This window comes from Typha angustifolia, chromosome 14, assembly GCF_048772165.1.
Source record: "Typha angustifolia cultivar Huaian chromosome 14, ASM4877216v1, whole genome shotgun sequence".
NCBI lineage: Eukaryota > Viridiplantae > Streptophyta > Magnoliopsida > Poales > Typhaceae > Typha > Typha angustifolia.
Window position 1 is genome coordinate 13258155 of NC_133252.1, and position 18080 is coordinate 13276234.

General features: G+C 39.9%; 4 protein-coding genes across 4 annotated transcripts; 2 read left to right on the forward strand and 2 right to left on the reverse strand.

Annotated features, from left to right (window-relative positions):
• Positions 1 to 3: 3 nt before the first annotated feature.
• LOC140775968 (pumilio homolog 2-like) lies at positions 4 to 9108 on the forward strand. The gene is made up of 9 exons (XM_073119479.1): positions 4 to 1063; positions 3439 to 4979; positions 5396 to 5537; positions 5776 to 5883; positions 6321 to 6533; positions 6631 to 6741; positions 7697 to 7891; positions 8365 to 8539; positions 8675 to 9108. The coding sequence occupies exons 1-9, from the start codon at positions 410 to 412 to the stop codon at positions 8710 to 8712; spliced, it is 3177 nt and encodes a 1058-aa protein (XP_072975580.1). The 5' UTR covers positions 4 to 409; the 3' UTR covers positions 8713 to 9108.
• A 463-nt stretch (positions 9109 to 9571) lies between these two features.
• Positions 9572 to 12592, forward strand: LOC140775969 (uncharacterized). Its single transcript, XM_073119480.1, has 6 exons — positions 9572 to 9843; positions 9926 to 10068; positions 11045 to 11095; positions 11343 to 11564; positions 11674 to 11776; positions 11955 to 12592. Exons 1-6 carry the CDS (start codon positions 9758 to 9760, stop codon positions 12475 to 12477), a joined length of 1128 nt encoding a protein of 375 aa, XP_072975581.1. The 5' UTR covers positions 9572 to 9757; the 3' UTR covers positions 12478 to 12592.
• A 316-nt stretch (positions 12593 to 12908) lies between these two features.
• Positions 12909 to 13931, reverse strand: LOC140776408 (thaumatin-like protein). Its single transcript, XM_073120114.1, has one exon. The coding sequence runs from the start codon at positions 13766 to 13768 to the stop codon at positions 13031 to 13033; it is 738 nt and encodes a 245-aa protein (XP_072976215.1). The 5' UTR covers positions 13769 to 13931; the 3' UTR covers positions 12909 to 13030.
• A 1109-nt stretch (positions 13932 to 15040) lies between these two features.
• On the reverse strand, positions 15041 to 16517 carry LOC140776439 (putative cyclin-D7-1). The gene is made up of 6 exons (XM_073120149.1): positions 16089 to 16517; positions 15908 to 15994; positions 15744 to 15842; positions 15478 to 15658; positions 15243 to 15364; positions 15041 to 15175 (listed from the first exon to the last, which is right to left on the reverse strand). The coding sequence occupies exons 1-6, from the start codon at positions 16515 to 16517 to the stop codon at positions 15041 to 15043; spliced, it is 1053 nt and encodes a 350-aa protein (XP_072976250.1).
• Between the last annotated feature and the right edge of the window lie 1563 nt (positions 16518 to 18080).

An 18080-nucleotide genomic window follows, 5' to 3' on the forward strand; every position in this document is an offset into this window, starting at 1 on the left:
ACTCTCGCTACTCTATCGCCCTCCTAACGGCCCCGACCAAAGAGCTCAATCTTTCTAGGGGAATGGTGGAATCGATCGCCGATCGCGCGATGAATCGAGGTTGGATATAGAAAGTTCCCGCCTTTTGGTCCGATCTCTCGGATTGCCAGCGAAATTTGTGCTCTTGCGGTCTTCGGGTTTTGGAGCGATCGGTTTCCGTGCTAAAATTTAGTGCTCCTCGACTGGAAATGGTTTGAATCGTTGATTTGACGGCGAACGATAGATTTTTCTTTTTAGTTGAAACCTAGCTGCTGTGGACTTTCCGAAGCAGTGAGCTCATAAAGTCGTCGTTTTTCGCTGTCTTTTCCTATATTTTTTTCCTTTGTGTGTGTGTTTGATTTTGAGTCAATCTTCGTCTTGTTCTTGCTTAATGGTCACCGAGAGTCCATTGACGGTGCTATCGGAGATGGGGATTCGATCGATGATGGGAAGTGGAGGTGGAGAAGGACTCAATGGAGAGGAATTGGAAAAGGAGCTCGGATTGCTTCTCCGAGAGCAAAGGAGGCAGGAGGTAAGCGATCGGGAGAGGGAACTCAACATATACCGGAGTGGGTCCGCTCCACCAACTGTGGAGGGATCGCTTTCCGCCATCGGAGGTCTATTTGGTGGCGATGCTGCCGCTGTGATGCCAGAATTTGCAGCAGTCAAGAATGGGAATGGTTTCTTATCCGAGGAGGAGCTTCGGTCCGATCCGGCTTACCTCTCTTACTACTACTCACACGTGAACCTGAATCCTAGGCTTCCACCTCCGGTTCTCTCCAAGGAGGACTGGAGGTCGACGCAGAGGCTTAAGTCCGGGAGCTCGGTGCTAGGAGGGATTGGAGATCGAAGGAAACAAAGCAGGACAGAGGAAGGGGACGGCGGCGGTTCTCTCTTCTCACAGCAACCAGGCTTTAGCTCAAGGGAAGAGCGTGAGATGGACCCGAGGAGGGGGCCTGGTCAAGGAGAGTGGGTAAACAGAGGAGGAGATGGGTTAATTGGGCTGTCGCTCGGACGGCAGAAGAGCTTTGCTGATATCCTTCAGGTGATTTCAAATAACATTCAATGCATGTTGTTTTACAATGTATAGTGATGACCATTTTATCTGAATGAACTTTGACTACTGGGGAATGTTGTTATGCGACCTCATATTTTCTGAATTTTCTTTTCAAATTTGAAATTTCTTACCCTTTTGTGCTGCAACCTTTATATGAACTCGACAATGTAGAAATAGTGTACTTGTGCTGGAGACTGTCGAGTGGGTTGACAATCTCCATCTGCTCTGAGTTCTACTTTGTGTAGTATGATTGTATTTTTTCTATTGTTATCTGAATTTGTATTGCATGGATAAAAGCTAAAATGGAGATTTTATGCTTCTTGTCGAGGTGGAGACTCGTGTCAACTTGGAAGGAATTCGGTTCTTTACATATGGATGGATTCAGTTGGTTTGATTTGAGTCATTGGAAGACAATTTTTGAATTAGGAATTTCCTGGTTTCTGCTCTTTCTAGATAAGAGGGTTAAGCCACCATGACAACTATCAGAATTTGTTAGAAAGAAATATTCATTCTGTTTTGCCATAAAATGTAGATCCAAAAAACAGTTATCTTTTCGGACCTATTCTTGATATGTTTTTGTATGATCAATCAAATTATTTCAATAGACAATTGCATTAACACTATAGTTACCAAGTGCTAAATACTTACCCTCACATCAAGACAAATCCGTGTATCAGATACGCATTGGAAAATTTGGAACAAGTTGCATTCCTGATTTTGTTCTATTATGGCTACATATTTTGATAAGACACTTGAAAATGAGGCCACTAGGGTAAAGGTATAAAAACCTTTCTGATATTTCATGCAGTCTTACATATTTGAGAAAAATTATAAAGTTTTAATGGTATAAATGATGTCTCGACTCCCAACAACAGTTTTGCCTTTTGTTTGTTACTGAACACAACACCGGATGAGCTCACATGTCATGATCTATTGTCATTGTGCTGATAAAAGTATTTCAGGTTGTTGCACTAAATTCTAATACCATTTGGCGGACATATCATTGTTTAAAACACTTGCACTGAAATTATCTTTATATGTTTTCCTAGTCTATAATGCAAAATAATAGTAAAATTTATTTAATTTGTCTATTGTTATTTTTCTTCTTTCTTTTGCTCATGTTTACAGATCCTTATTAGACCCTTGTTGTCGTATCTAATAAACACTGAAAAATCCCCTGATCATATGAATTAATTATGACGAGAAACTTGAATACTACAAAAAGGACTTGGCAATATTTAATTTGGAGAGAATTACTTAAAACCTTGTATTCACAAGACATCTAGATGATAATTACTTCGGACATGTTCGATGCTTTTTAATTCCTCTTGCAAATTAGAATCATGGTCTCCTGGATATGCATCTGAGTAGACTATTGTATGTCTGTGAAACTGTTACAGACTTTCTCTTTAGTGTTTGCCATCAAATTTTAACAATAAACAACCATTTGTGCCCCCCAAATAGTAACTATTTAAATTAAATGCAATATATCATTAATGTAGGATCCTCATTTGATTTATTTTCTTTTTACCTTAGACTTGGAGTTTGATGCCATATTGTGTTCTATATGGCTTTTACTAGTTTCTTCTTTTGTCTATGAGTTGTACATAATTTACATGATCTGTGCCTTTTTTATTAGCATTGTTTGCATTAGGCAGATCTAGAATCTAATTTTAGATGTGTTTAATATCTATATCTTCTACAATATTACGTAAAGAGAAGTGCATATCTACACTATCATCCAAAATTCCAAACTATCTCGACAATATGGAGATGACTAAAGTGCAACTCCAATTTATTTATACTTTCAACTTTAAAGCTTGCCATACATGTGGTATCACTGGCATATTCAGCTACTATTTCCCTTATGTTAAAACTTACCGCCATTATGCACTTTAAACTTTAAATATCCAATTCTCCTCTCCTGTAAGTTTGTCGTTTTGATTAATAACCTCATTTTTAATCCTATTTTACTTCTTGCCCTTGCGCAATAAAATATACTCCATATGATGCATCATTTGAGATTGAAATCTATTGGCTACTTATTTGCACTACTATGCAATTCCTATTATTAATTTCTCATTAATTTGATTATTAATTTCTCACTAATTTGTTTATTAATTAATCAAGTATAGCTAGTGTTTCTTGAATGCTGCATACTTCAAATTTTTTGTTGTGACGAACAGATGGTCACTTGGATGACTTTAGTGGTCCTAGATTCTAAAAATTTGAAGCTGCTATAAGTGTACCTTTCTGTATGAGATAAAATTCAGGCTTTCTTTTTATGCACTTTTTTGCTTGATGCTATTGCCACATTATGCTCTATATTTCTTTTAGTGAAGTTCACATGTTTCCTGTTTCAGGATGATCTTGGCCGCAGAACTCCCATCTCAAGTAATCTTTCTCGTGCAGCCAGTCGCAATGCCTTTGTTGATGATGTGGAACCATTGGGTTCTGTTGAGACCCATTTTTCATTGCATAATGATATAGCAAGCTTAGATGTGCCACAGCCTGGTGGAAGCATTAGAAATCATAGTGGGATTCAGAATAGTACTGCAACATCGTCTCATACTTATGCATCTGTCATTGGCTCGTCTCTTTCTAGAAGCAAGACTCCTGATCCTCAGTTGGTGGCAAGAACTCCTAGCCCTGGCCTTCCACCTGTGGGTGTTAGAGTTAATGCTGCCGAGAAGAAAGTTAATGAGTCGTCTTCCTTTCGTGGTGTCTCCTCAAATATGGTTGAGTCTGATGAAATCTTAGCTGCTTTATCGGGCATGAACTTGTCAACTGCTGGTGCAACCGATGATGATAGAGTTCGTCAGTCAATGCTTCAGAGGGAAATCAATGAACACCAGAATTTTCTTTTTGACTCACAAGGTGGCCAAATCCGTAACAAGCACCACTCTTTCTCTCAGAAATCTGATTCAGAGTACTTAGGAATGCCATCTATCACACAATCATCACAGTCTTCTTTTCCAGACTTGAATAAGAGTGTTGGAGGTCTAGCAGACTTCAGAAATTCAGCAGTAAGGCCAGAAGGACAGGTTGAACATCATAGGCCCACTGTTCTGTCTGCTCATTCATATCAGAAAGCAGGTTCTGCATCTTCAGTTACCAATCCTGGTGGTTCATCTGCTCAATATCAGAATCTTGAAAACACAAATGTGGCATTTACAAGCTATGGGTTAAGTGGATATTCCATTAATCCTGCAATTCCATCAGTGGTTAACCCTCTTGGCACTGTAAATCTGCCCCCTTTATACGAAAGTGCTGCTGCTGCATCTCTTGGTGTGGATTCAAGGAATCTAGGAGGTGGTATTTTTTCACCACCAACATTAACTGTACAAGAATTGCAAAATCTCACTCGACTTGGTAATCAAGCAGCAGCTGGTCTTCAATCACCCCTTTCTGACCCGCTTTATGTTCAGTACTTGAAGGCAGCTGAATATGCACAAGCTGCAGCTAGTTGTAGTGATCCTTCCTTTGAAAGGGGTTATGCTAGCAATTCTTATGCTGATTTACTTGGAATTCAGAAAGCATATATTGAGACATTGCTTCAACCTCAAAAACAATATGGGATGCCTCTTCTGAACAAATCTACAGGTCTAAATCATGGTTATTACGGTAATTCCGGCTATGGCATGGGCCTTTCATATCCAGGAAACCCTTTGGTTAGTCCAGTTGCTTCTTCAGCTGGTCCTGGAAGTCCTCTTAGGCTTGGTGAGCGCAACTTGCGGTCTTCTAGTTTCAGAAACTTAGGTGGAGGTGTTATGAGTTCTTGGCATTCTGAATCAACTGGCAACATGGATGAGCGTTTTCCTTCTTCACTTCTGGAGGAGTTCAAGTGCAACAAAACCAGATGTTTTGAGCTTGCTGAGATTGCTGGTCATGTGGTTGAGTTCAGGTATACGCATATTGCACGCAAAGTTGCGAAAATCTTGACATCTCAATACTAACCTCTTTATTATTTATGGAAAAAACCTTAATTCACATCTATGCAGAAAGATCTTATTTTCATCATTATAGTTGTACAAATTCCATTTAATTGTTTGCAAGATGCATTTTCGCCTATATTTGCTAATGCAGTTGTAAAGTATAATTATCTTGCAATCATTCCTAAGTTGGCTATGCCCGGATTTGTGAATTGTGTCTTGAAATTGGACCTTTCCAACTGCCTCAAGATTTTGAATTAAGATTTAACAGCTATGATTTAATAGTTATGTGACCTGAAGCTTTAGACCGTCCATTTTGTGATACCTGAATCTTCATTTTTATCTTATCAATTAGGAACCTAAATGTTAATCTTATTTGCATGTCCAGTGCTGACCAATATGGGAGCCGTTTCATACAGCAGAAACTTGAAACAGCAACAACTGAAGAAAAAAATATGGTTTTTGAAGAAATCATGCCCCATGCTCTTACACTAATGACTGATGTGTTTGGAAACTATGTGGTCCAGAAGGTTCTCTCTCTCTCTCTCTCTATATACACACACACACACACACACACACACACACACACACACACACACACACACACACACACACACACACACACACACACACACACATAAATATATACATATCTGTGCAAATGCACATACACATGCACCCATATGTGATATCTTATTGCTACCATTCAGTTTTTTTGACATGTACATATTTAAGGGAACAACAGCTTATGTTATGCCTTTTCATCAGTTTTTTGAACATGGAAGTGAAGCTCAAAGAAGGGAATTAGCTGAGCAGCTTAATGGACATGTATTAGCTCTCAGTCTTCAAATGTACGGTTGTCGAGTGATCCAGAAGGTATTTTAGTATTTATTTACTTTTTCTTCATTGAATTTAAAGACAAAGAAAGCAGAATATTGTTCTCCTCTTTAGAGCGTAGAAGATATTATTCCCATTAGGGTGTGTCTATGGCCTCTTGTACTTTCTGCTAACTTCAAAGAATCTCCTGCGAGGCAAAAATTCCTTTTAATTTTTTCTTCGATTTTTTGTCCAATATGCATCTTCTTCGAAGCATCATAGGTACTTTTAGAACTACTTGATATTGCCAATTGAAATTTTAGATTTCTTCAGTATCTGGTGTATAGTAATCTACTTTCACCTATAATAATCTTCAGCACAATTACTCCTAACTCTTTTTGAATCAATTGATATATTTTGTGTATGGCCCCATCTTGAAATTTGATGCAATTGTAATTGAAAATAAACTCCTACTGTCTGAGTTGCTATGGCTGCAGGCAATAGAGGTTGTTGATATGGACCAGAAAACAAAAATGGTTACAGAACTTGATGGTCATGTGATGCGCTGTGTACGTGATCAAAATGGAAACCATGTTATTCAGAAATGTATTGAGTGCATCCCTCAGGATTATATTCAATTTATTATCACAACTTTCTATGATCAAGTCGTGACATTATCCACTCATCCATATGGCTGTCGTGTTATACAGGTCTTAACCTTTTATTTCCATACATTTTGAGATATTCGAATGCCAGTATATTGTACTATTGTATACATGAAGTCAACCTTTTATGTTCTTGACTCAGAGAGTGTTGGAGCACTGTGATGACCCTAAAACTCAGCAGATTGTGATGGAAGAGATTTTGCAAGCTGTTTGCTTGTTGGCCCAAGACCAGTACGGAAATTATGTTGTTCAGGTGAATGTTGGAGCTTTGCATTAAAACTGCTGGCCTATGTTTGTTCGACTTTTTCCAACAATGTGATCTATTTAGCTTTCTTACTTCCTTGATGATCAACTAGATTTGTTATTTTCTTTCATATATTGCCCTTATTGTGCAAAAGATGAAACTAACTTTGTCAAACTGGGGATGTGCTCCTTCCAAGTAATCAGCATCCAACCAGCAACTGCTAGAATTTCAACTGTCTGCTTCATCATTTTGTTCTGCTTATCATGAATTGGGTTACAAAAGATGTTTATCATCAACTGTCTTACCCTTTGGTGGAGCTTGCTAGACTTCCTGCCATAAGGCTTTATCGTGTTTGAATGCTGGGAGGCTTCTCTTATAATTTGCTGTGGCCCAGGGGTATTTTCCAATAAGTTAATAAGCTTAGTACTCGTCAGATTTCATGTCCACAAGGTGCTCCATAATAGTTGGTTGATAGCTTTATATTCTTATAAAATGATAGTTTAATTTTCAAAGGGAGGGTCAATACAGCTGACAAAGTGGGCATCGTTTTACTTTGCCTGATTTATTTTTCTTTCAAAGTCATTGTTAGAACAAACAGTTATAGGGATTGTCTTTTAGCATTTTGGTGATTTAAAACATGAACAATTGTGCTCTCTTTCAGTCACTTAAATGATGTAAAGTGAAAATTACACTAATATGGAAATATTTATTCCTATTTTTTTGAAGTTTGTTTCTTGTTTTGTTGAAGGTTTGGCATGACTTAGAATACATCTTATCATGGCTAGCCTCCTTTTCAGCTCTCTGTCCCTCTTCCTCTCGCCTAAGGGCTTTATCCCATTGGTTTTCTGCAAATGCGAGTTTCCATCATATATGATTGTGGTTGATATGTTTGTTACAGCATCTGGATATTTTGCTTATATGACTTTGTAGATCTCCAATATTTGATGTTGCTTGGGCTTTACAGCATGTTTTGGAGCATGGAAAGCCTCATGAGCGTGCTTCCATTATCAAGAAATTAGCTGGACAGATAGTTCAGATGAGCCAGCAGAAGTTTGCTTCAAATGTTGTTGAGAAGTGTTTAACTTTTAGTGGCCCCACAGACCGCCAAATATTGATAAATGAGATGCTTGGCACTACTGATGAAAATGAGCCTCTCCAGGTTTGCACTGAATTTTTGGTACATTCTTCAGGAATATAGTTGCACTAGGCACCTTGCGTAAGTAATGGGTCTGGCATATTGAAGCTTCAGCTTCGCTATGCTGAGCTGATGTTAAGCCGACATTGAGTTGCTTTCTTTTCCTCTATTGCTGATGCTTAGTCCTTTTGACATATATGACTTCATTGTTCCCAAGTATGTTATAAATATTGAATAAGATAGTTATTAAAACTTCCGTTCTGATCTTTTACCTAAAAAAGAAATAAAATCTTTGCTTTCTAACATAATGGATGCAAGTGAAATCGGTAACTGATGCATTTTAAACTAGTCAGCAGCATGAGAGTGCTGGGTTTGATCGATGTTGAAGTGTCCATTATATATTATTCCAGAAAGTGAATCTAGCATAATTTCATCTAAATTGATAACCTTACTGCACGATGCCTATTTGACTTGCTATTTTGTCTGTCTGTCTGCAGGCTATGATGAAAGACCAGTTTGCTAACTACGTTGTACAGAAAGTATTGGAAACTTGTGATGATCAGCAACGTGAGCTGATCCTCTCACGAATAAAGGTTCACTTAAACGCACTGAAGAAATATACTTATGGAAAGCATATAGTCGCCCGTGTAGAGAAACTTGTCGCAGCTGGGGGTAAGGCACCCTGCTTCTTAAACCTTCATTTTACTTTGGGACTTTGTCATTTTCCTGTCAATGGGTAATAATCTGCAAAAGTACTTTTTACTTTTATTATCCAACTCTCTTAGCATGATATTGTTTTATCCGCAGAGAGGAGGATTGGACTTCAGTCCTCATATCCCTCTTAGGATGGCACCGAGAAGGCGATGTACAGCTAACTGAGGCTAGTGATAGCTCCCTCTTTTCTCCTGTTTAGGCTGGTACATGATAGTTGGAAATAAAAGTTTAGCCTGTACTAAAAAGTTTGTACATTCTGTAGTTCGAGTTCATAGTAATTTATGCAAAGGCCAAAGCTCAAGACAGTTAATTTTCCCGATGCCCCTGCGAGGAGATAGATATCTATACAAAGTTTTTTCGGGTGTAAAAAAATGGTTAAACAAGTTCATATGTTGATGTCATTGTACAAATGTGCAATGTGGAGAGTGATCAGATGCTTTTAAAAGAGGGCTTAGTTCTGTTTCTCTTATTAATATGTAGCAGAATGATACTTTTGTGATAAGCAATTTGAAACTCAGTTTTTAATATGCTTATTGTGTGATTTAAGTTAACAGTTTCTGTTGTGTGAATTTTGCTGCAATCCTCTTGTACCAACTATCATCTTTTTTTGGGATGTTAATTAGTTCCCCTTTTCTGTTGTTTCCTTGGTTCTTATGTAATCTTCTCAATTGTTAGAGTCAACATAGATTGGCTCCAATTCGAAACACCCCACCCCCCCCCAGATTACAGATTATATGAATGCTGCGTAACAGGTATTTTGGCAGCCTTTGATTGGCTTTTATTTCGACTATTGCACATCTGACAGCCACTTAGGGGCTGTCAAGTGGCTGATGCATGAGATATATGCAGTTGGGACTGCAGAGCATCTCCTCTCCTCCAACTTCTCATGGGCTCGTGGGCCTTCTTAGTGGGCTTGGTGATGTGAGTCTAGTCGACGGACGCGATCTCATCTGGGAGGTTTCTCAATTAATCGATAGAAAACCGTCTGTTCTCCATCAGAGGGCAAATACGCGATCTCATCGGAGACGTCTCTCGAGCTCTCGAGCGCCATCTCTAACCTTCTCGAAAGCGGCGACTTCGACCGCAGTCCGTCCAATCCCTATATATAATTGAGAAGAGCTCCCGACCTCGCTTCTATTCCATTTGCGATTAGGGTTTCGTTAAGGCCGGGAAGCGATGGCGAACGATGGATTGGATTGGGACGGATTGCTCAAGTGGAGCCTCTCTCATGCCGATGGCACCAAACCCGCTCGAAATCTCAGGTACTCGTATGGTTTCTTCTTCGAATTCATCATTTGTTTCGGTCCAGTTTTGGGACTTGTCTGATTTACTTCGTTGTTGTAGTGATGAGGATAGGAGATGGTTCATGGAGGCGATGCAATCGCAGACAGTAGATGTGCTCAAGCGAATGAAGGAGATCACACTTGTGATGAGAACTCCGGAGGATGTTTTGGAGGCTCAGGGTGTTACTTCTGAGAATATCGAAGGTAATTTTGTGTAGAATCTGGTTCATTCATTCTTCTTGTTATTGCTTAATATTCTTTCGGAATATTCAATCGCATCCGAGAAAATGTATGCTAGTTGAAGTCGAGAGAGCCATTCTATCATCCAGGAGGCATACATGTGGCACTTGAAGAGCAATGGTATCCCTCTGGGCTTGTCCCTATTAATAACTCCCTTCTCAAGCAGATCCTACCAAAAGTACTTGTTGTTTGATTAAATGGTAACTAGTTAAACAAAACCTATTGACTGAAATCGTAGACTTGTTATGACAAGTTATATATATCATTCTTAGATGGCTTGTTTAATCTGAACTAGATTGTTTAGATCAACTAGTCGTTACATCATCTAGTGGGTCATGCTATGCTTACTTGCCTTCCTCCTTTGGCGGTGCAGTTCTTTCAGGAAAGGACTGTTAAAACCTAATTATGAACTCTTTAATCTTCACGAAGTATGAATGTTATGGTAAAATAACGTTTAGTGTTTGAGAACACAAACCTAGTAGTTCTGAACACTTCTTGCAAATATTGTACTAATAAACAACTACCTGAAATCCCCTTATGATGGCCAAAATATGCAAAATTACTTGGCCTTGCCTATGATAGCATTAGTTTACTAAGAAGTTTATGATCAAAATTCGCAGCAGAACCACAGATCTGGAGTTGCCTATACTACTATGTTGAAACTTCCATCTGAACAATCTTTCCTAGTTAACTCCAGCAACTCATTTGTCATAGCCTTTGCCATTGGTGTAGTTCATTTGGAGTTTGAAGAATTGAATATTTGCAAAAGAGAAGTTATTGCTTTCTTGGATGCGACTATGATGCAGTTGCTAGGTGCCAAACTCTGGTTTAGGGTTTACTTTAGTCTGCTTAAAAATTTAGCTGTGTATCATTTCACATTTTGTGCAGTTTATCTACGCTTTCTTGCATAGTGAATAACCACATTAACCTGGTTTTGCAGATATGTTGGATGAGCTACAGGAGCATGTGGAGTCCATTGACATGGCCAATGGTATGTTATTCCTCTCTGCACAGATCCCCATTTTCTGACATGCAATTGATTTTGTTTCTTATCTGTACCCATATATGACGGCATCTAGTTTATCTGCCTTTTGCAAGGACAAATAATCAGTTATAATTATTGTTCAATTTTTTTAATATTCTTCAATTGATCAGAAACTTGGACATATTATTAGAAATTTTCTAAGAGATAGACTAGTTTATCTTCTCTGCTCTGAAGAAAATTGTGGAATTGACAGATCTACACTCAATTGGTGGTTTAGTTCCTCTGCTTGGTTACTTGAAGAACTCTCATGCTGGAATTCGAGCAAAGGCTGCAGATGTTGTATCTACCATTGTGCAGAACAATCCCAAGAGTCAACAACTTGTTATGGAAGCTAATGGACTAGAGCCTCTGTTGACAAATTTTGTATCAGATCCAAGTATAACTGCAAGGACAAAAGCTCTTGGGGCAATATCTTGTAAGTATTTCTACTTCTTTGGCAGCTCTTTATTCACTGTAATATTCATGTCATCTTGTGTGTTTCCAAATTGTTGGTAATTGTAAGATGTGTCTCATGTGCCTTTCAGCATTGATTCGGCATAATAAACCAGCTACTGCTGCATTTCGGCTAGCAAATGGGTATGCAGGTTTGAGAGATGCATTGGGTTCGGAAGATGTCAGATTTCAAAGGTAAGTCACTTTCTATGAAGAACTTGTTCTTATTAATTAGCATTGTTATAGGTTATCGTTAGTATATACTCTTTTGTATGACAGACTGTAGGCAGTAAAATGGTGGGGCTCAGCAAGTTTGAGTGTGCCATATTTTGTTTCTTTACTGACAGTTTTGCAACACTTGTTTCTCTATCAGGAAGGCCCTCAATCTGATACAATACCTACTACACGAGAACATTTCAGATTGTAGTATTGTGACAGAGCTTGGGTTCCCGCGTCTCATGACGCATCTCGCTTCGAGTGATGATTTAAATGTGCGTGAAGCTGCTTTGGGTGGTCTTCTCGAGTTGGCTCGAGACAGGATGTCTGGAAGCAACAATGCTCTTGCTGAAGACGACAACCTGAAGCAGGTCCTTCGTAGCCGAATCGAGGGCATTAGCTTGATGACTCCTGATGATCTTGGGTCTGCTCGTGAGGAGAGACAGCTTGTTGACTCCCTTTGGAGCACATGCTACAATGAACCCTCTTCTCTTCGAGAGAAGGGTCTTGTCGTGCTTCCAGGAGAGGACACTCCCCAAGAACCACCTGATGTTGCTGGAAAGCTCTTTGAACCACCACTTCGTGCATGGGCAGCAACACGAACTCCAGCAGAAGCTTCAAGTGACACGAGTGAAAAGAAGACGGATCCTCCGTTGCTGTTAGGCCCCGGTCCTTCATAGTAATAGTTCCGAATGAGGTAGAGGAATCATAAACATGTGTGAATTTGTGGGCATGCTATGCTGTAAGATTACCAGTTCGTATTTAAAATGGATAATGAGGCTGATTTCTGAGTAAGAGTGTTGGTATCTTTCTGCTAGTATGACTCTTTGATGCTTGCTTTCTTCCTTCTCTATTTGTTACTCTTCCATGCTGTATCTGATTATTTTGTTGATATATGCATACATTGATGATTAGTAGTTCCAAAGGTTTTAATTTAGCAGATCTACCCTCAACAAAATAATCGGACCGCAAACAGGTAGCAGCCAGTGTTATAAGCTTAGTGCGAGGAGAAATGTAGCAAAAAAGTGAGATAGATAACTATCTGATGATTGTTTTCATAAATTATATGCTCAAATGAACAGGTCAATGTATTAAAAGACTAGGCACTGGATCAATTAACGAACTATTCCAACAATAAAAAGCCACTAATACTGGTGATAATTACAAAATGGATATTGATAAAAACAAACAATAACAAAGCTCACAATCCCAATACTACCATTCTAAAAACACTCATCTAGGTGGGCAAAAGGTAATCAAATACCTGGCCGCCCTACACATATTCAAACTAGTGGAGTCATCGTAAGCATAAGTATACGCTTTCGGACACACAGCCTTGAATAAATGCGAGAATAGCGTCGGCTTACAGCTCTTAGGCGAGGAATAATCCCCGGTACAACAATACTTATCCGTCGCCAAAGCCAAGCACGCACTTTTGCACCCAACTACCTTCCCTTCTTTTTTAACCTCAAACCTCGACGGACAGCAAACGTTCAAATCCACCTGGCATTCCGCGACCCCACACCCGACCCCACCACCGATCGGCCTCATTGAGACCGGCAAGTTGAACCCGTCGACGAGACTCACGTCGTAGTAGTGGAGGGGCGAGACCTGGGACCCGAAGGTCATCTCCACCACCGTGGCCGGTGGGTCCCCGCCCGCGCCGTTGCAGTGGAGGAGACCGCCACAGTCACCGGAGTCGCACGTGCCGTGGCCGCGCTCGTCGAAGCAGCAGCCCCGCCGGGCCCAGATGCGGCCGGACCAGAGGGCGGGGACCTCGAGGACGTACTCCTCCGAGACGGAAAGGTGGAAACCGCCGAGTTCAGGGGTGACGTGACCGGCGCTGGCTAGGAGGCCGGGCCAGATGGGGTCGGGGCAGTTGTTGACGAGAATGAGTTGGATGGTGTGGGAAGGTGTAAGGATGGAGAGGAAGACTAATACGAGTAGGAGGAGTAGATTGAAGGAAGCCATTCTTCTCTATTCTTCAATTTGATCTCAGTTTGCTTCTTATTTGTTTGTAATATTAATGTTTGTGGAAATGTCTGAGAGAAGGAATGGTGGAGTGGGGAGAGTGGTGGCTTCCTCGATTTGGTTGGTGGGAAAACATTAGGATAACTACCTGTATAATGGCCGATAAAGGGGGAAGTGGTGATCTAATAAGTTATTTAGTTTTCCTTTTCTTTTTTCTTTTTTCACTTTGCTCTTTCACTTTCTCTTTTTCCTCATTTTATACTACATATTTGTTTGTTATGTGAATCGACTCTTCTTTTCTTTTATTAGTTTATTTGCAATAAACCACCTCTCTATGAACATTGCAGGAGCTTTCGTAATTTAATTATCATTAATTTTTTCAATTTTATTAAAAAATTAACTATAATTAAATTGTAAAAAAACTAACATTGTAGAGTATCTGAGTATGTTGATGTCGTCCGGCTGAGCTTTTGGTCAAAATCTGACAAAGGAGATGGTATATAAATATCCAAACTTGTACGTGATATTCTGCGTTAAAGTCACAGTGTCGGTCATTATTTGCGAAAAAGCCCTTTTCTCTTTTTTTATTTTTATTCCTAAACTTCTGCCAATGGCATCTATTCCTTGCTTTTCTGTGAGTTTGCTTGATCTACACTTCATTTTAAATGAAATAAAAGTATGTTTGAACTAAGTTGTAAAATCATTAAAGGGTACCTACGACGTGGAGTTCAGATCACAATCTCATGCTTTTAAGGACTAACGAGATTTTTCTGAATATCAAACCAATAGACTCGACCCTTGCTATGGGCCATACCAATGATCTAATTGGCTTGGACTGGACACTGCTTATTTCTTGGCTTTGATTTTTTTTTTATAAAAAAAGTCCCTTTTTTAAGCTTTTGTAGAATATAAAATACTGACCATCGTATAATTAGTATGGATTTCTTACTCGAAAAAGAAGAAGAAGAAGAAAAGAATACACAATTAAGCAAGAGGGAGTTTTTTTTTCTTACAGTCAGATAATGATGCAGTTTTCCTCTTGAGCTAGCATTCAAATATTTGTGCGTCAATGCACGGTATAAGAATACAACAATGTATACAGCCTTATTTCTATTGCCTTCATAACGACAAGTCTTACTGTCACAAGAAGAGCCACGCCCTCTATACTATGATTAATATACACAGATTAAATAACACTTATAATTAATGTCGTGAACAATGACTGCATCCAAGAACTAAAACCAATCCCTTTTTTTTTTCTTTTTTTTAATCTTATTCTCCTGGAGTACTACAGTTTGCATGGGGTATCACCGAGACCGGACTCCACTGCTTATCGTGTTCCTGCACACGGCTCAAGCCCAGCTTGTGCAACACATCCATAGTCCTCTCGCACGCGTCCGAGTTATCCTGGTTCAAAGCCACAAAGGTTAGTAGTAAGAACTACTACAGGTGTAAGGCCCAGATTTGATCTCACCATGTGATCCCCTGGAATCAGACGACTTATCGCCGAGAAGCAAGAAGCATCGTGGTGTTTCGCAGCACACCTGAGAGCCGACGTGGCGACCGTGGAGGCATTGAACCGGAGTAGCGAGGGATCTGCGGCGTTGGATTGCGATGATCAGGTGTACGTTAGTGTCCTCGTCTATCATGCGCTAAAGGTGCGCACGATTAAGTGGAAGACGTGGGTTTAATAAAGTGGGCCCACGTACCTAACAGAGCGTGGAGGAGGAGGAGGTTGGTGGCGCGTGCAGTTCCGGTGTTCCGCAGATGGAGGAGGTCCACGTAGGAGTGCGGTGTCACGCAGCAGAGGCGCCAATCCAAGGCCTTGACCACCGTCAGTTCCATCTCCATGATGCTGCTGACCACGAACGAGTGGTCCAGATCAACCGTCTAACATATACATCAGCACGAACATTAAAGCGAAGAAACGATCCTTTGTCAAAACTTAAATCTCAAACAATGATACAAATGTTACCTGGAGATCTTGCAAAGAGGGAATGTTAACCTCGTCCAACTTGGAGGCAATCGAAAGGCAAGCAATGCTGAGCAGCTCCACCATCCAACCTTCCCATTTCTATCAGTAGTAACAAATTATATTAGTTGAAAGAATAAACTTGTAAAGTTATCTGGATTACTTACCATGTAGCTATTCATGGATAAGAAACGATCCACATAGTTAGCCGCGTTGCATGCCGTCCCAGTGGCGAGGCCTAATTTGTTACACACCTGAATGCACATACGTATGTATGTGAGAAATAACGCATAAGCTATATATATATATCAGCATGATGAGCAAGGAGATGGAACAAAATTCTCATACTTGGATAATATATTGCATGGATCTGAATCTAGCACTGGATAGATTAGAAGAGCATTGGAGTTGCTTCAAGTACCCACTCCTAGGAGCATAGTTTTTCTCCCTACACATGTAATTCCTGAATGCTTGATCTCGTGCCTCGTCGTCTTCTCCGTCGTCGTTACCGCAGTAGACCGGTCGAGACCTCGATGAGCTTGGAGGAGGAGGACAAGGCGTGGGGCTCATAAGGAAGGGGTCTTCATCGCAGAGCAGCTGAATGCTGCTGTTATCTTCCAGCATTCTTCTCTCTCTCTTCTTCTTCTTCTTCTTCTTCTTCTTCTTCTTCTTCTGGTGAAAGAGTTTTAGCCCGACAATGGCAGAGGAAGAATTTATATCAGGGATGTCGCACTTTTTTCTGCTTCTCTGAAGACTGAAGGGAATAAGTACGTGCATGCAAGCTATCTAATAACGGTTTTTGCAGAACTTGTGATTGATCAATGCTCTGATCCCTCTCTCTCTCTCTCTCTCTAGCTCACTGTCTTATATATATATATATATATATATATATATATATATATATATATATATATATATATATATATATATATCTAACGAGTAACGAGTGATATCTAAAGACGTGGAGGCGTAGACATGAAGTTAATTTCCCCATACTTCCTCACGTAACATGGAGGAGGTTTTAGCCGAGTGGGTGGGTGGGTGGGCTTTAAAAACGGAGAGGGTTGCCCACATGAAGTCTTAAATGCCAAGTGTATATTACTACGTACTTCCTTCTAATTTCTATTTCCACCACTAAAGAAATAACTAACGGCGTGATAGGAACACGAGGATGGGCTCGTCCTCTTCCAACTTCTCCAACAACCAAGTTTTTTTTTAATATATATATATTTTTTTTACTTTTTATTTGGCTTCTTGTCATTGGACAATCTAATTAACTCTTGGCATTAGTAATAGCTGAGGATAATTAGTACAATGGCTGTAAACATGTGCGTAAATGGTAGTCATGAGTACATTAGTTTTAGATTCGGCTACTGAGAAAAAGAATGAGAAGTTTCCAAACGTAGGCAAACACGTATCGTAAATTCGTAATAATATCGGGGACCATTCACACTTCACGCTCCGCAATACTCCACACAACAACAAACTACGCCTACTTGTGAGTCATATAATTCTCCGGTACGCATTGCCGGTTGTAGTAGTTTCCACAAATTCGAGAGATTGGTGGATCCCGTTTCCCGAGGTAACTAATAATCATTTCATCAATCATGCTTACATGATGATGACCAAAAATGTACAACAAACACAGCCAAAAGTATGCAATTGTTCATCCACTATCACCACTGCTACATTCTAATCTGCTACTCTCTGGCCTCCTCTTTTACTGTTCCAATCACCTTGGCAGTCACAGCTCTAGAAGGAGAATGGTCGACCACATTCCCCAAATTCCTGTTACTGCTGAGCATTGAAGCAGAGACTCTTCCACTTAATGCCAAATTTCGTCCACAGTCCAAGATTTGTTCGCAGATATATTCCAGTCAATGCCAAATTTCTACTGCTGTCTAAGAATTTTTCAGAGATAGCTCAGTTTGTGCCAAATTAATTTCTACCACCGTCCAGCATTTGTTCAGACAATTCCAATTAATGCCTAATTTCTATCCCCGTCCAACATATGTGTTCATAGAAGATCACAGTAACAACCAAATCTTTACCACAACCCAACTTTTGTGCAGAGATAATTCCAGTGACCCTATAGCAAATGACATTATTAATTGTTGCCCCAAAAAGATTCACGCAGTATACACCACTCTTTCAATTATCAACTAGCCAGGGTTCAATGCCCACGGCCACTGTCTCAATCTCTAGGCTGATGGCTGAATCAATAGTTCAATACAAAAGATTGCTATTCCAAGGGCATAGAGAACTGATAGAGGATTACTATTAGAGGCTTAGAGATACGGTGAGACAGAAACTTCCAGGACTGTAATGAGGAAGACACAT

Bases quoted from the DNA above. Each gene is read 5' to 3' on its own strand.
- LOC140775968 (XM_073119479.1), top strand. From the start codon at position 410: ATGGTCACCGAGAGTCCATTGACGGTGCTATCGGAGATGGGGATTCGA. The intron at 5,538-5,775 runs GTTCTCTCTCTC...CCTTTTCATCAG, and splicing joins GAAACTATGTGGTCCAGAAG to TTTTTTGAACATGGAAGTGA. The intron at 6,534-6,630 runs GTCTTAACCTTT...TTCTTGACTCAG, and splicing joins ATGGCTGTCGTGTTATACAG to AGAGTGTTGGAGCACTGTGA.
- LOC140775969 (XM_073119480.1), top strand. From the start codon at position 9,758: ATGGCGAACGATGGATTGGATTGGGACGGATTGCTCAAGTGGAGCCTC. The intron at 10,069-11,044 runs GTAATTTTGTGT...CTGGTTTTGCAG, and splicing joins TACTTCTGAGAATATCGAAG to ATATGTTGGATGAGCTACAG. The intron at 11,777-11,954 runs GTAAGTCACTTT...TTTCTCTATCAG, and splicing joins GAAGATGTCAGATTTCAAAG to GAAGGCCCTCAATCTGATAC.
- LOC140776408 (XM_073120114.1), bottom strand. From the start codon at position 13,768: ATGGCTTCCTTCAATCTACTCCTCCTACTCGTATTAGTCTTCCTCTCC.
- LOC140776439 (XM_073120149.1), bottom strand. From the start codon at position 16,517: ATGCACGTACTTATTCCCTTCAGTCTTCAGAGAAGCAGAAAAAAGTGC. The intron at 15,843-15,907 runs GTAAGTAATCCA...TACTACTGATAG, and splicing joins TATCCATGAATAGCTACATG to AAATGGGAAGGTTGGATGGT. The intron at 15,365-15,477 runs GTACGTGGGCCC...CCAACGCCGCAG, and splicing joins CCTCCTCCACGCTCTGTTAG to ATCCCTCGCTACTCCGGTTC.